The 12,667-nt window shown below is 41.7% G+C and overlaps 1 protein-coding gene across 1 annotated transcript in view; it reads right to left on the bottom strand.

Moving 5' to 3' along the window:
• CUNH3orf20 (chromosome unknown C3orf20 homolog) overlaps positions 1–12,667 on the bottom strand; it is a 184,924-nt gene that overhangs the window by 154,657 nt on the left and 17,600 nt on the right. Inside the window, exons 4-5 of the mRNA XM_007950598.2 lie at positions 10,997–11,129; positions 9,654–9,953 (exon numbers count right to left, since the gene is read on the bottom strand). Coding sequence (XP_007948789.2) covers positions 9,654–9,953; positions 10,997–11,129 — 433 coding nt within the window. The remainder of the gene's footprint in view (positions 1–9,653; positions 9,954–10,996; positions 11,130–12,667) is intronic.

Genomic DNA, 12,667 nt, shown 5'->3' on the forward strand with positions numbered 1-12,667 from the left:
AAGAAGGGAGTGCATCAGGGTTGTATCCTTTCCCCATACTTATTCAATCTGTATTCTGAGCAAATAATCTGAGAAGCTGGACTATATGAAAAAGAACTGGCATCAAGATTGGAGGAAGAATCATTAACAACCTGTGATACACTGATGACACAACTTTGCTTGCTGAAAGTGAGGATGACTGGAGGCATTTACTAATGAAGACTGAAGAATACAGTCTGCAGTATGAATTACTTCTCAATATAAAGTTAAGAAAAATCCTCACAACTGGACCTATAAGCAGCATCATGATAAATGGAGAAAAGTTTAATGTTGTCAAAGACTTCACATCGCTTGGTTCTACAATTGATGCCAATGGAAGCACCAGTCAGGACATTAGCCCAGTATAGCACTGGGTAAGCTGGCTGCAAGGGACCTCTTTCAAGTGCTGAGGAGCAAGGATGTCTCCTTGAGGACTAAGGTGTGTCTGACACAAACCATGATAGTTTCAATCATCTCGTATGTATGTGAGAGGTGGACAATGAATAAGGAAGACCAAAGAAGAATTGATGCTTTTGAGTTGTGCTGGCAAAGAACGCTGAAAGTACCATGGACTGCTAAAAGAACTAACAGATCTGTCCTTGAGGAAGTGTAGCCAGAACGTTCCTTGGAAGTGAGAATGGCCAGACTTCATCTCATCTACTTTGGCTATGTTGTCAGAAGGGACCATTCCCTGGAGAAGGAGATCATGCTTGGTAAGGTGGAGGGTCGACGAAGGAGGGGAAGGCCCTCAATGAGATGGATTGACACAGTGGCTGTGACAATGGGCTCAAGTATAGCAAGGATCATGGAGCTGGTGTGGGACTGGGCAGTGTTTCGTTCTGCTCTGCGTAGGGTCACTATGAGTCGGCCATGACTCGACAGCACCTAACAACAACAACATCAACAAAGTGACATGGGTCAATGTTTTTTTTTTGCAATGTTCCCTCCTCTCCCCTCCCATCCCTGGCAACCAACAAAGAAAATTTTCCTCCATATATAAACCTTTCCTTGACCCTCCATAACAATGAACTAATACTGTATTTGTCCTTCTGTGATTGACTTATTTCACTCAGCATAATGTCCTCCATGTTCACCATGTTATGTGCTGTTTTGCAGATTCTACATTATTCTTCAGTGCTGCATAGCATTTCATTGTGTGTATGTACCATAGTTTGGTCATCCACTCTTCCACCGATGGGCACATAGGTTGTTTCCATCTTTTTGCTATTGTACATAGTGCTGCAATGAATGTGGATGTGCATATATTTGTTCCTGTCCTGGCTCTCATTTCTCTGGGATACATACCTAGTAATGGGATGGCTGGGTCAAATGGTATCTCCAATTCCAGCTTTCTAAGGAATTGCCATACTGCTTTCCACAGTGGTTGTATCCCTTAACAGTCCCACCAGCAGTGTATGAGAGTCCCAATCTCTCCACATCCCCACCAGCATTTGTTACTTTCTGTCTAATTGAACCTTGCCATCAGTGCTGGGGTGAGATGGTATCTCACAGCTGTTTTGATTTGCATGTCTCTGATGGCCAATGATCTTGAGCATCTCCTCATGTATTTGCTGGTCACCTGAATATCCTCCTTGTTGAAGTGTCTATTCATGTCTTCTGCCCATTTTTCAAATGGATTGTTAATTCCTTTGCTGTTAAGGTGTTGGAGTTTTCTACAAATCTTAGAGATAAGTCCTTTGCCAGATATGTAATTATTGACAAGTATGAATTTGTTGCTGTCATATTTGTTATGTGCTTTTTTGTGGTGTTGATTTCTTTGTTTCATATAATTTTCTGTGCTGAGCTCATTTTGTTTACGAATCATGTTATCACTTCCTTTGTTGCTGTTGTTTTAGTATTTGCTAAATATTTGTGCTGGTCCTCTTTTTATTTTGATGTGAAGGTTTATTGTTTTTCTTTGAGGTTACCCTGTGATTTATAGTCTTCTTCCGAAGTTTAGAACAGTCTGTTCTATCTTGTAGTTGTCTTGACCTCCCTACCATTTACTTGTCTGCCTGTTCCTCCATCTTACTGGAAGTCATGGAAATTGAATTTTTACCTACTTCTGCAGTCTGAAATTGACTGAACATGAAATCAAGGTGTGCTGATTTTCACCAGAAATTGGAATGCAAATGTTGAAAACAAAGAAGAATCACTGGTAGTTGGAAAATTTGGCCTTGGTGATAGAAACAATGCTGGAGATCGCATGACAGAATTTTTGCAAGACCAATGACTTTTTCATTGCAAATAACTTTTTTCAACAATGCAAATGACAGCTATACAAGGGGAATTCACCAGATGGAATACACAGGAATCAGATTGACTACATCTGTGGCAAGAGGTGACGGAAAAGCTCAATATCTTCAGCCCAAAGAGGGCCAGGAGCTGATTGTGGAACAGACCATCAACTACTCATATGCAAGTTCAAGTTGAAGTTGAAGACCATTAAAAGAAGTCCACAAAAGCCAAAATATGACCTTAAATTTAGAGACCTTCCTGAATTTAGAGACCATCTAAAGAATAGATTTGATGCATTCAACACCAATGACTGAAAACCAGAGGAATTGTGGGATGACATCCATGAAGAAAGCAAAAGGCCATTAAAAAGACAAGAAAAGAAGGAAAGACCAAAATGGATGTCATAATAGACTCTGAAACTTGCCCTTGAATGAACAGTGGCTAAAGCAAATGGAAGAAATGACAAGATAAAAGAGTTGGACAGATTTCAAAGAGCAGCTCAAGAAAACAAAGTCAATTATTATAATGAAATGTCCAAAGACATGGAGCTCGAAAGACAAAAGAGAAGAACATGCTTGGCATTTCTCAAGCTGAAAGAACTGAAGAAAAAATTCAAGCATCAAGTTGCAATAGTGAAAAATTCTTTGGGCAATATATTGAATGATGCAGGAAACATCAAAAGAAGATGGAAGGAATACACAGAATCACTGTACCAAAAAGAATTAGTTGATGTTCATTCATTTCGGGAGGTGGCACATAATCAAGAACCAATGGTATTGAAGGAAGAAGTTGAAGCTGCACTAAAGGAAGTGGTGAAAAACAAGGATCCAGGAATTGACGGAATACCCAATGAGATGTTTCAACAAACGCATGCCATACTGGAGGCACTCACTTGGCTATGCCAAGAGATTTGGAAGGAAGATAGCTACCTGGCCAACTGATTGGAAGAGATCCATATTTGTACTCATTCCAAAGAAAGGGGATTGCACAGAATGTGGAAATTATTGAACAATATCACTAATATCACACTCAAGTAAAATCTTACTGAAGATAATTCAAAAACGGTTGCAGCAGTACATTGACAAAGAACTTCCAGAAATGCAAGCTGGATTCAGAAGAGGACGTGGAATGAGGGATATCATTGATGATGTCAGCTGGATCTTGGCTGTAACCAAAGAATACCAGAAAGATGTTTACTAGTGTTTTAACGACTATGCAAAAGCATTCAATTGTGTGTATCATAACAAATTATGGATAACATTGAGAAGAATGGGAATTCCAGTACACTTAATTGTATGCATGAGGAACCTGTACGTAGACCAGGAGGCTGTCGTTTGAACAGAACTAGAGGACACTACATTTTTTAAAATCAAGAAGGGAGTGCATTAGGGTTGTATCCTTTCACCATACTTATTTAATCTGTATGCTGAGCAAATAATCTGAGAAACTGGACTATATGAAGAAGAACATGGCATCAGAATTTGAGGAAAATTCATTGACAACCTGCAATACACAGATGACACAACTTTGCTTGCTGAAAGTAGGGATGATTTGAAGCAGTTATTAATGAAGGTTGAAGACTACAATCTGCAGTATGGATTACACTTCAATATAGGGAAAACAAAAATCCTCACAACTGGAACAATAAGCAGCTTCATGATAAATGGAGGAAAGACTGAAGTTGTGAAGACTTCCTATTACTTGGTTCTATAATCAGCACTAATGGAAGCGGCTGTCAATATATCAGATGTCATATAGCACTGGGCAAATCTGCTGCAAAAGACCTCTTTCATGTGCTGAAGAGCAACGATATCTCCTTGAAGACTAAGGTGTGCCTAAGACAAGCCATGGTATTTTCCCCATATGCATTGCCTCATATGCATGTGAGAGCTGGACAATGAATAAGGAAGACCAAAGAAGAGTCGATGCTTTTGAGTTGTGGTGTTGGCAAAGAATGCTGAAAGTACCATGGACTGCTAAAATAACTAACTAATCTGTCCTGAAAAGAAGTGCAGCCAGAATGCTCCTTGGAAGCAAGAATGGCCAGATTTCGTCTCACCTACTTTGGTCATGTTGTCAGAAGGGACCATTCCCTGGAAAAAGATATCATGCTTGGTAAAGTGGGGGGGGGGGGGGGGCAATGAAAAAGGGGAAGGCCCTTAACAAGATTGATTGACACAGTGGCTGCAACAATGGGCTCAAGTAAAGCAAGGATTGTGGGGCTGGCACAAGACCAGGTAGTGTTTTGTTCTGCTGTACATAGGGTCACTATGAGTTAGAGATGAATAGACGGCACCTAACAACAACAACAATCCTAGAAAGTCACAAACTACCAAAACTGACTCAAGAAGAAATAGCAAATTTCAATCGATCTATAACAAGTAAAGAGACTGAATCAGTAAAAAACAAAACAACAACAACAAAAAAACTCCCAACAACAAAGGCCAGGACTGGATGCTCTCATTGGGGAGCTCTATTAAATAGTTAATGAAGAATTAACTTCTTGAATGCTTCCAAAAAGGAAAGAGGGAACATTTACTAACTCATTATATGAGAACAGTTACCAAAACCAGACAAACACATCACAAGAAAAGAAAACTATATACCAATATTTCTTATAAATACGTACATAAAAATCCTAAACAAAATGCTAGCAAATTGAACCCAGCAGTATATTAAAAAGATTATGGAGCACAACCAAGTGGGTATATTCTAAACATGTAAGGATGAGTCACCATACTAAAATCAATTAATGTAATACATCACATTAATATAATGAAGGGAAAAAAATCACATGAATGGGTTGCAATTCAATGTTGCAGAAAAAGCATTTGGCAAAATCCATGCCCTTTCATGATAAAAACACTAAATATAAAAAATTATGTATATAAAACCAAAGGGTCAACAGCTATTTTAAACATATATGAGGAGGCTGGAGGGCAGGGAGATTAAGTAAATGGAGGCAAAACAACTAGAACAGAAATAACAGGAATGTTGACACAAAGTAAAGAATGTAACCAATGCCTTAGGCACTATACCAGTCACTAGGATGGGTATAATGATAATTAAAAAACAAAACAAAACAAAACAGAAAATAACAAGTGTTGGTGAGGATGTGAATAAATTGAAACCCTCACACATTGCTGGTGGGGATGTAAAGTAGTGCAGCTTTTGTGGAAAACAGTTTGGCAATTCTTTAAGAAATAAAACATAGAATTATCACATGACCCAGCAATTCCACTACTGGCATATAGCTAAAAAAAAAAAAAAAAAGGTGAAAACAGGTGTTGAAACAAAACCTTTTACAAGAATGTTCATACTGGCACTATTCACAGTAGGCAAAAGATAGAAACCAACAAAGTATTCATCAGTGGATGAATGGATAAACAAAACATAGTATATATATTTCATACATAAAATGGAATATTATTCAGTCATAAAAAGAATGAAGTTCTGCTAGATGCTGCAACATTATGCTAAGTGAAAGAAACTAGACTCAAAATGTCATATATTACTCCATTTATATGACATATCTAGTATAGGTAAAGGAGCTCTGGTGGCATAGTGCCTAAGGCATTTGACTACTAACCAGAAGGCTGGTGGTTCAAACCTGCCAGCCACTCCTTGGAAGGAAGGTTGGGCAATCTACTTCTGTAGAGATACTGCGTCAGAAAGCCAAAGAGGGTTCGCTATGAGTTGGGACCATCTCAATGGCAGTGGGTTTGGTTTTTTGGTAGTATAGGTAAATCTTGTAGAGATAGAAACAGATCAGTGGTTGTCAGAGACTGGGGTGAAGGGAGATGGGAAGTGACTGCTTCATGAGTATGGGGTTCTCTTTTTGGATAATGAAAATAGTGTGGAACTTGATAGGGGCGGTGGTTGTACAACACTATGATTTATACTTGTTGTTGTTGTTGTTATGTGCCGTCGAGTCAGCCCTGACTCATAGCGACCCCTCCTTGGGTTTCCGAGGCAGTATCACTATGGAAGTAGGATTGCCCAACCTTATTTATACTAGACATCACTAAATTGTACACATTAAAATGATGAATTTTATGTTATGTGAATTTCACCTCAATTTAGGGAAAAAAAAAATCTTGCTACAATGTGAATGAACCTTGAAAAGACTATGCTGGGGAAAAAAAAGCCAGACACCAAAGGACCAAGTATTGTGTGATTCCATTTATATGCAATGTCCAGAATAAGTAAATTCATAGAGACAAAATAGATTAGTGGTTGCCAGGAACTGGGGAAGTGGCAAATATGGGGAATAACTACTAATGGTTATGGGGTTTCCTTTAGAAAAAGTGCTGTAACTAGATAGAGGTGGTGGTTGCACAACACTATGAATGGACTTAATTTCACTAAATTGTTCACTTTAAAATGGGCATGAAGAAAAAAAAGAACAAAAAAAAAAACTCACTGCTGTTTTGTTGACAATACTAAATTTTATGTTATGCCTCTTTCACCACAATAAATGAATTTTTAAAACTGCTTATCTCACAGAGTGGTTCTGAGTTCTCAATGGATCCCTGCGGGATAGTGTTGAGCACAGCATCAGGCATATAGTGATTGATATTTATTATTAATTTTAATCCTCAGAAGGAAGATGGGGCAATCTACTTCCGTAGTGATACTGCCTCGGAAACCCAAGGAGGGGTCGCTATGAGTCGGGTCCAACTAGACGGCAAACAAGAACAACAGTGTGAGGGAAGGTTTTGATGGGAGAATCGGCAATTGAGGCAAGAGATCTGGGGAGGCAATGACAACCCAAATGAAATGCCTTCTATATGATTCTGGGGGCTGAAGCTGATAAGAGCAAACCCTAGCATGATTTCCAGCTTTCTGGCACCCCAAGGGCTGATGTATGACTTTTTACCTGAGAGTTTTGCTCAGAAATCTCTGTGGAAGCAGAACCGATCCTGAACCCAGTGTTCTATGGGACTCTTGAGGTGAGTAAAGTGTTTCCACACATTTTCTCCACTCAAGAAGGGTAAAACAGCTGCCCATGTACTTTGGCCATCTGAATACAGTAACACAATTTCTTTTTCAAGGTCATTGGGTCTAACTTCTTCATCTTATGATCGAGGAAAGAGAGACACAGAGAGGCTGACTTGTACAAGGTCACCAAGAACTGGACCTAGAACAATTACTGGCTAGGATGTGATCATTGTTGAAGTATGAGCCAAGCATGCTTATAGTAATGGCCCAGAGATTTGGGGTGGTCCCACCAGGGAGCCACAGAATTCTGGAACAGTTGAGATAAAAGATTCCAGCAAGCTGGGATGCTGTGCCCAGATCATATGTTAGTCTGCCTCCCCTTCCAGCCCTGCTGACAGAAATGTAATTCATAGACACAGCTCCCTGAAGAGCTCAGGAAGATAAACCTATTAAATGCAATGAAGAGTTGGAAAAGGTAGAGGTGGGGGTCCCACAACCCATAGCAAGCAACAGCTACTCTCAAAGGAGTTGGCTGTGCTTAATATCGCAGGACACATTGGAAGCACCACGGGTGAGTAGAGCATGATGAATGGATTCATTTATGGTCAGGGAAACAATAGGACATCTTTGACAAGGAGCTTAAATCCTGAATTCCTAGTTCAGTCAGGGGGAGGACTGATGAGATGAGAGGACTTAATGCTGGCAAGCCTTGTTTGGCAGCTTGGCCTCTATAAAAGATAGCTGAGAGAGCTCAGAGATCCACCCTTTCCTCCTAAGACAAGGGGCCCTGAGTGCTTAGTGATTTTATTAGTTAAATGATGTCCTCTTCCACTATCTCCCCCACTATCCCACTCTCTGCTGAAGGAAACCATCCTTAAAGATGCCTGAGCAAACTCACTGCCATCAAGTTGATTCTGACTCATAGTGACCCCCATTTGGTTTCCGAGGTAGTAAATCTTTACAGAAGTAGTAGATTGCCCCATCTTCCTTCCCTGGAGCAGCTGTTGAGTTTGAACTGCCAACCTTCTGGTTAGCAGTCAAATGCCTTAGGCATTATACCACCAGAGCTCCTTAAAGGTGCCTGAGAGAGGGCCATAAATTGAGGCAAGGAGACCCTGAACCCAAGCCTAGATCTGCTACCAAATTCCTTTTGTGACGCTGAGTAAGTCATACCACCCCTTTGGTTCTGTTTCTCCACAATATGAGGCCAAGAATGAATGAGTCTGTGTGTGTCTTCCACTTTGATATTTCATATAACTAAGACTATGCCAAGATCATGCACTAGTCTACCTCCCCCTCTCCAGTCCTGTTGATAGAAACCTAATTCAAGACAAACTTCCTTCAGAGCTTCAGGAGATAATCCTATTAAATGCAAAGAGGAGTTGGGAAAGGTATAACCAAGACTGTGTAACCTGAAATAGTAAGTGTTTTGCCTTTGCTGGCCTCACTGTTGCCAAATCTATCAGGATGGGGTCTGGTCCAGCACTAAAGAATGCTGGGGAGTGGGCAACAGGACCCCTGAAAGGAACAGAGGGGGCCAATATGACTTCCTGATCTGTTGCCTCTCATACAGACGTTCTCCAAAGGAAGCCCTCCCTCTTACCTTCACCATCCAAATTCATTTGAGAAGAAAGCAATCTAATCAAAGGTGCTCCCTCTAAGATATAAATGATCCATTCATTTTATTCTGTTATTCTGAGCCATATGCCCATGAATACAGGCAGACCTCAGCTTGGAAGCAAGCTGGACACATGCCAGGTGGGACATGGGTGTGAGGGTTCAGACTCCAAATATGTGGACCTTTGGCATGAAGCAGACAAGGAACATAGGGCTTAACCACTAAGCCAGGGACAGTAGGTTGAAAATCCCTAAGTATTTAGGGCCTTTTCTCTCTCTGCTAGAGATGAATTGTTGTCTGTCTTCAACCTCTTTTCATCGACCAGAACCTTGGACGTAGGAACTATCATTTTCTCCCAATCATTGGCAGGTTGGTCACATGTAGTAGGTGTTTGGTACATTCTTGTTGATCTGAACTAAACTGAATTTAGGGCTTGGAGCTTCATAGTTCTTCCTCTGATCCTCCAGACTGTGACCTGAACAAACTCTTAATGCCTTTGAGGACCCATCCTAGTTTCTCTAATGAACCTAAAAACCCAAAGTTAACACTTGGGCTTTTTTGATGAGAGTCCTTGGGTGGCACAGACAATTAAGAGCTTGCCTGCTAATCAAAGGGTTGGTGGTTTGAGTCCACCTAGAGGTGCCTCAGAAGAAAGGCCTGACAATCTACTTTTGAAAAATCAGCCATTTAAAACCCTTTGGGTCACAGTTCTCCTCTGACACACATGGGGTCACCATGAGTTGGAATTAACTCACCAGTAACTGGTTTGGTTTCTTTGGTTTTGGGATAGCAGGGGCTGAGTTGCTGGGGAGAAAGGAAGCACCAAATGAAAGGATACTAAACAAAAGAGGACCCATCATAGAAGGTATAATGCAACTTGATGGTCTTCTTGGGCCCCTTCCACTCTTGAGAATGCCGACCATGGTGAGCATGGTAACCAGAAGGCTGGTGGGCGGTGGGAGAAGGAGTCTGAGCACCAGAAGTGTGAGGGTGGTGGGAACTTGAGGCATGAGCTTGGTGGGTCCCCAAGTCCCCTTTGGGAGTTGGCAGTGGATGAACAGGTATCTTTGTCCTGTAGTTGCGTAATATCACCGGGTAGAAGATATTCTTCCCTCTCCACAAGGCCCTTTCAGCTTCTCTGCAGGGAAGGGGGCCAACATGTCTTCTAGGTACTTGGCTCTCACTTTTCAGGGGAGGCTCTAGACAGCTCCTCCATTCTTCCCAGCTGCCCAAACTCCCATCTCATCCTGTGTGCTCAGAATTATCCACCCCCACCCTTATCCCTTTATCCTCAAAGGGGTGCATTTAGGAAGAAGTGGGAAGGCCCCAGAGTCTCTCAAAGATTACCTATACCACTGGGGTGAGAACCTTCTTGTTCTCAATCCTGGGGCTACAATTAAGGAGTGCTTCCTTACAGGATACAGGAAGGAGGCAACCTGGGTGGCTGCCCTCTACCCAAGCTCTGAAATTCCAGTAACACTCAGTAGCCCAGTTACCCTTAGGAGATATATATGACTTAGATGACAGATGTACATGTTTTTAATCCCTTATGGTCTGGGACTTTGGAGAAATGTAGAATTACTTGCTAGGACTTATGGGGTCTACTTAATCATGAGTATCATTAATAACCAATGTAAATAGTTTTTTTGTTTCATTTTAAGAAGTGCTTCTTAAGAGGTATTTCTACAAAAGTAGAAAAACATTTGGCAAATTATGTTAAGAGATAAAAATTGGGGGCAAAGAGTCTTTAAAATGAAAAGACCCATTAAGAGAGGCCTTATCAATGAGACCATGTGCTGCACGGGGAAACAGTACTGCCCTTGAAGCCAGACAGATATGGTTGTGTGACCTCAGACAACCACTTACTGGCCTAGGCTGCCTCAGTTTACTTGACTATAAAGTGAGCCTTAATCAAGTCTTCCTCATCAGAATATAATGAGGATGAAGAGGATTATGAGAGAGGAAGGGTGTGGGGAACTTGTGTATGTGTAATGACCACTGTCATTATTGTTATGATAATTAATTGGCCAGACTTCATGGCACAACTGAGACACAGTCCCCTGACCTCCCCTTCCTGCACAAATGGGCACTGGCAACCATCTCCCTCCTTGACTATACCCTCCCAGACTTGGTATCAGAGGGGAAGGACACCTGGCCACCCCAAATCCCCGGAATGCTCACATATGACGACACATCTCCTGCAGCTTCTCCCGGGCCTCTGGGCAGGGGTCGTTGAACTCCACACTGTCAGAGGCAGAGGTCCCTGTTGCACGTAATGGTGTTGGGGTTAGGTCGTCCACTGTTTTGGATTTGCCTGTGTCACAGACAAAGAGGTTGGGAGGGGTTTATTATATTTCCCCTGGGCGTGAGAATAGAGGGAGACTGGAAGAGAGCAGCATTCCCCAAGAGTCAAGATAATGGGCATCATTATGCTTCTTGGGGGATGGACTACTTGACAGGTCACTTATACAAAAGACTTGACTCTGCATAAGTCATATATTAAGGACTCATTTGTGAAAAGTGAGGAGAGCCTGGGTTTAGGTGGGCAGCACACTGATACGGCTAACATCAACACCAAAGTCATTCCTTTTGATGCTGCTGATTAAAGACAAAAACAATGAAAAGAAAGCCTCCATTTTGTCTAAATCAGTTTTACTATTGCTCTACAGTTCACTAAGCTCAGAGCTTTTCTGAAGGGAGCAGTACATATCAATTGATGTAGGGAGCGGTATATATCAATTGACATTTAATGAAAATGGCTTGTGCTTATTGTACTTGTTTTTGCTTTTATTTCTGTAGCAAGTGTTCGATGGTCTGAGGATATGGAAAAATAAAACTGTAGAGGTGATCCTCAAATGACAGGTTTCAGAAGCCTCTACCTGGGAATGTGTATCAGGTCCTGCTTGCCTAGAAGCTCAGCTTGCAGCCATCTGATCTCTCTTGCTCTCTGCAGGCTCAGCTTCACCTTGATCTCAGGAATGAAACCTGACTTCAGGTCAGAGGGATTTTCAGGCTCCAGCTGGACCCTGTTGTTGTCGTTAGGTGCTGTCGAGTTGTTTCTGACTCATAGTGACCCCATGCACAACAGAACAAAACACCGCCCAATCCCGCGTCAGCTTCATGATCCTTGCTATACTTGAACCATTGTCACAGCCACTGTGTCAATCCATCTCGTCGAAGGCCTTCCCCTCTTTTGTTGACCCTCCACCTTACCAAGCATGACATCCTTCTCCAGGGAATGGTCCCCTCTGACAACATGACCAAAGTAAGTGAGACGAAGTCTGGCCATTCTCGCTTCCAACGAGCATGTTGGCTGCACTTCCTCCAGGACAGATCTATTATTTCTTTCAGCAGTCCATGGTACTTTCAGCATTCTTCGCCAGCACCACAACTCAAAAAGTATCAACTCTTCTTCGGTCTTCCTTATTCATTGTCCAGCTCTCACATGCATACGAGGCGATTGGAAATATCATGGTCTGTGTTAGGTGCACCTTAGCCCTCAAGGAGACATCCTAGCTCCTCAGCACTTGAAAGAGTTCTTTCACAGCTGATCTGCCCAGTGCTACACGTTGTCTAATGTCCTGACTGATGCTTCCATTGGCATCGATTGTAGAATCAAGCAACGTGAATCCTTTGACAATCTCAATCTTTTCTCCATTTATCATGATGCTGCTTATTGGTCCAGTTGTGAGGATCTTTGTTTTCTTTATATTGAGATGTAATCCATATTGCAGACTGTGTTATTCAATCTTCATCAGTAAGTGACTCAAGTCATCTTCACTTTCAGCAAGCAAAGTTGTATCACCAGCATATCTCAGGTTGTTAATGATTCTTCTTCCAATCCTGATGCCA

The sequence above is a fragment of the Orycteropus afer genome, unplaced genomic scaffold (genome assembly GCF_000298275.1).
Source record: "Orycteropus afer afer isolate SDZICR_OR568_19922 unplaced genomic scaffold, OryAfe1.0 scaffold00282, whole genome shotgun sequence".
NCBI lineage: Eukaryota > Metazoa > Chordata > Mammalia > Tubulidentata > Orycteropodidae > Orycteropus > Orycteropus afer.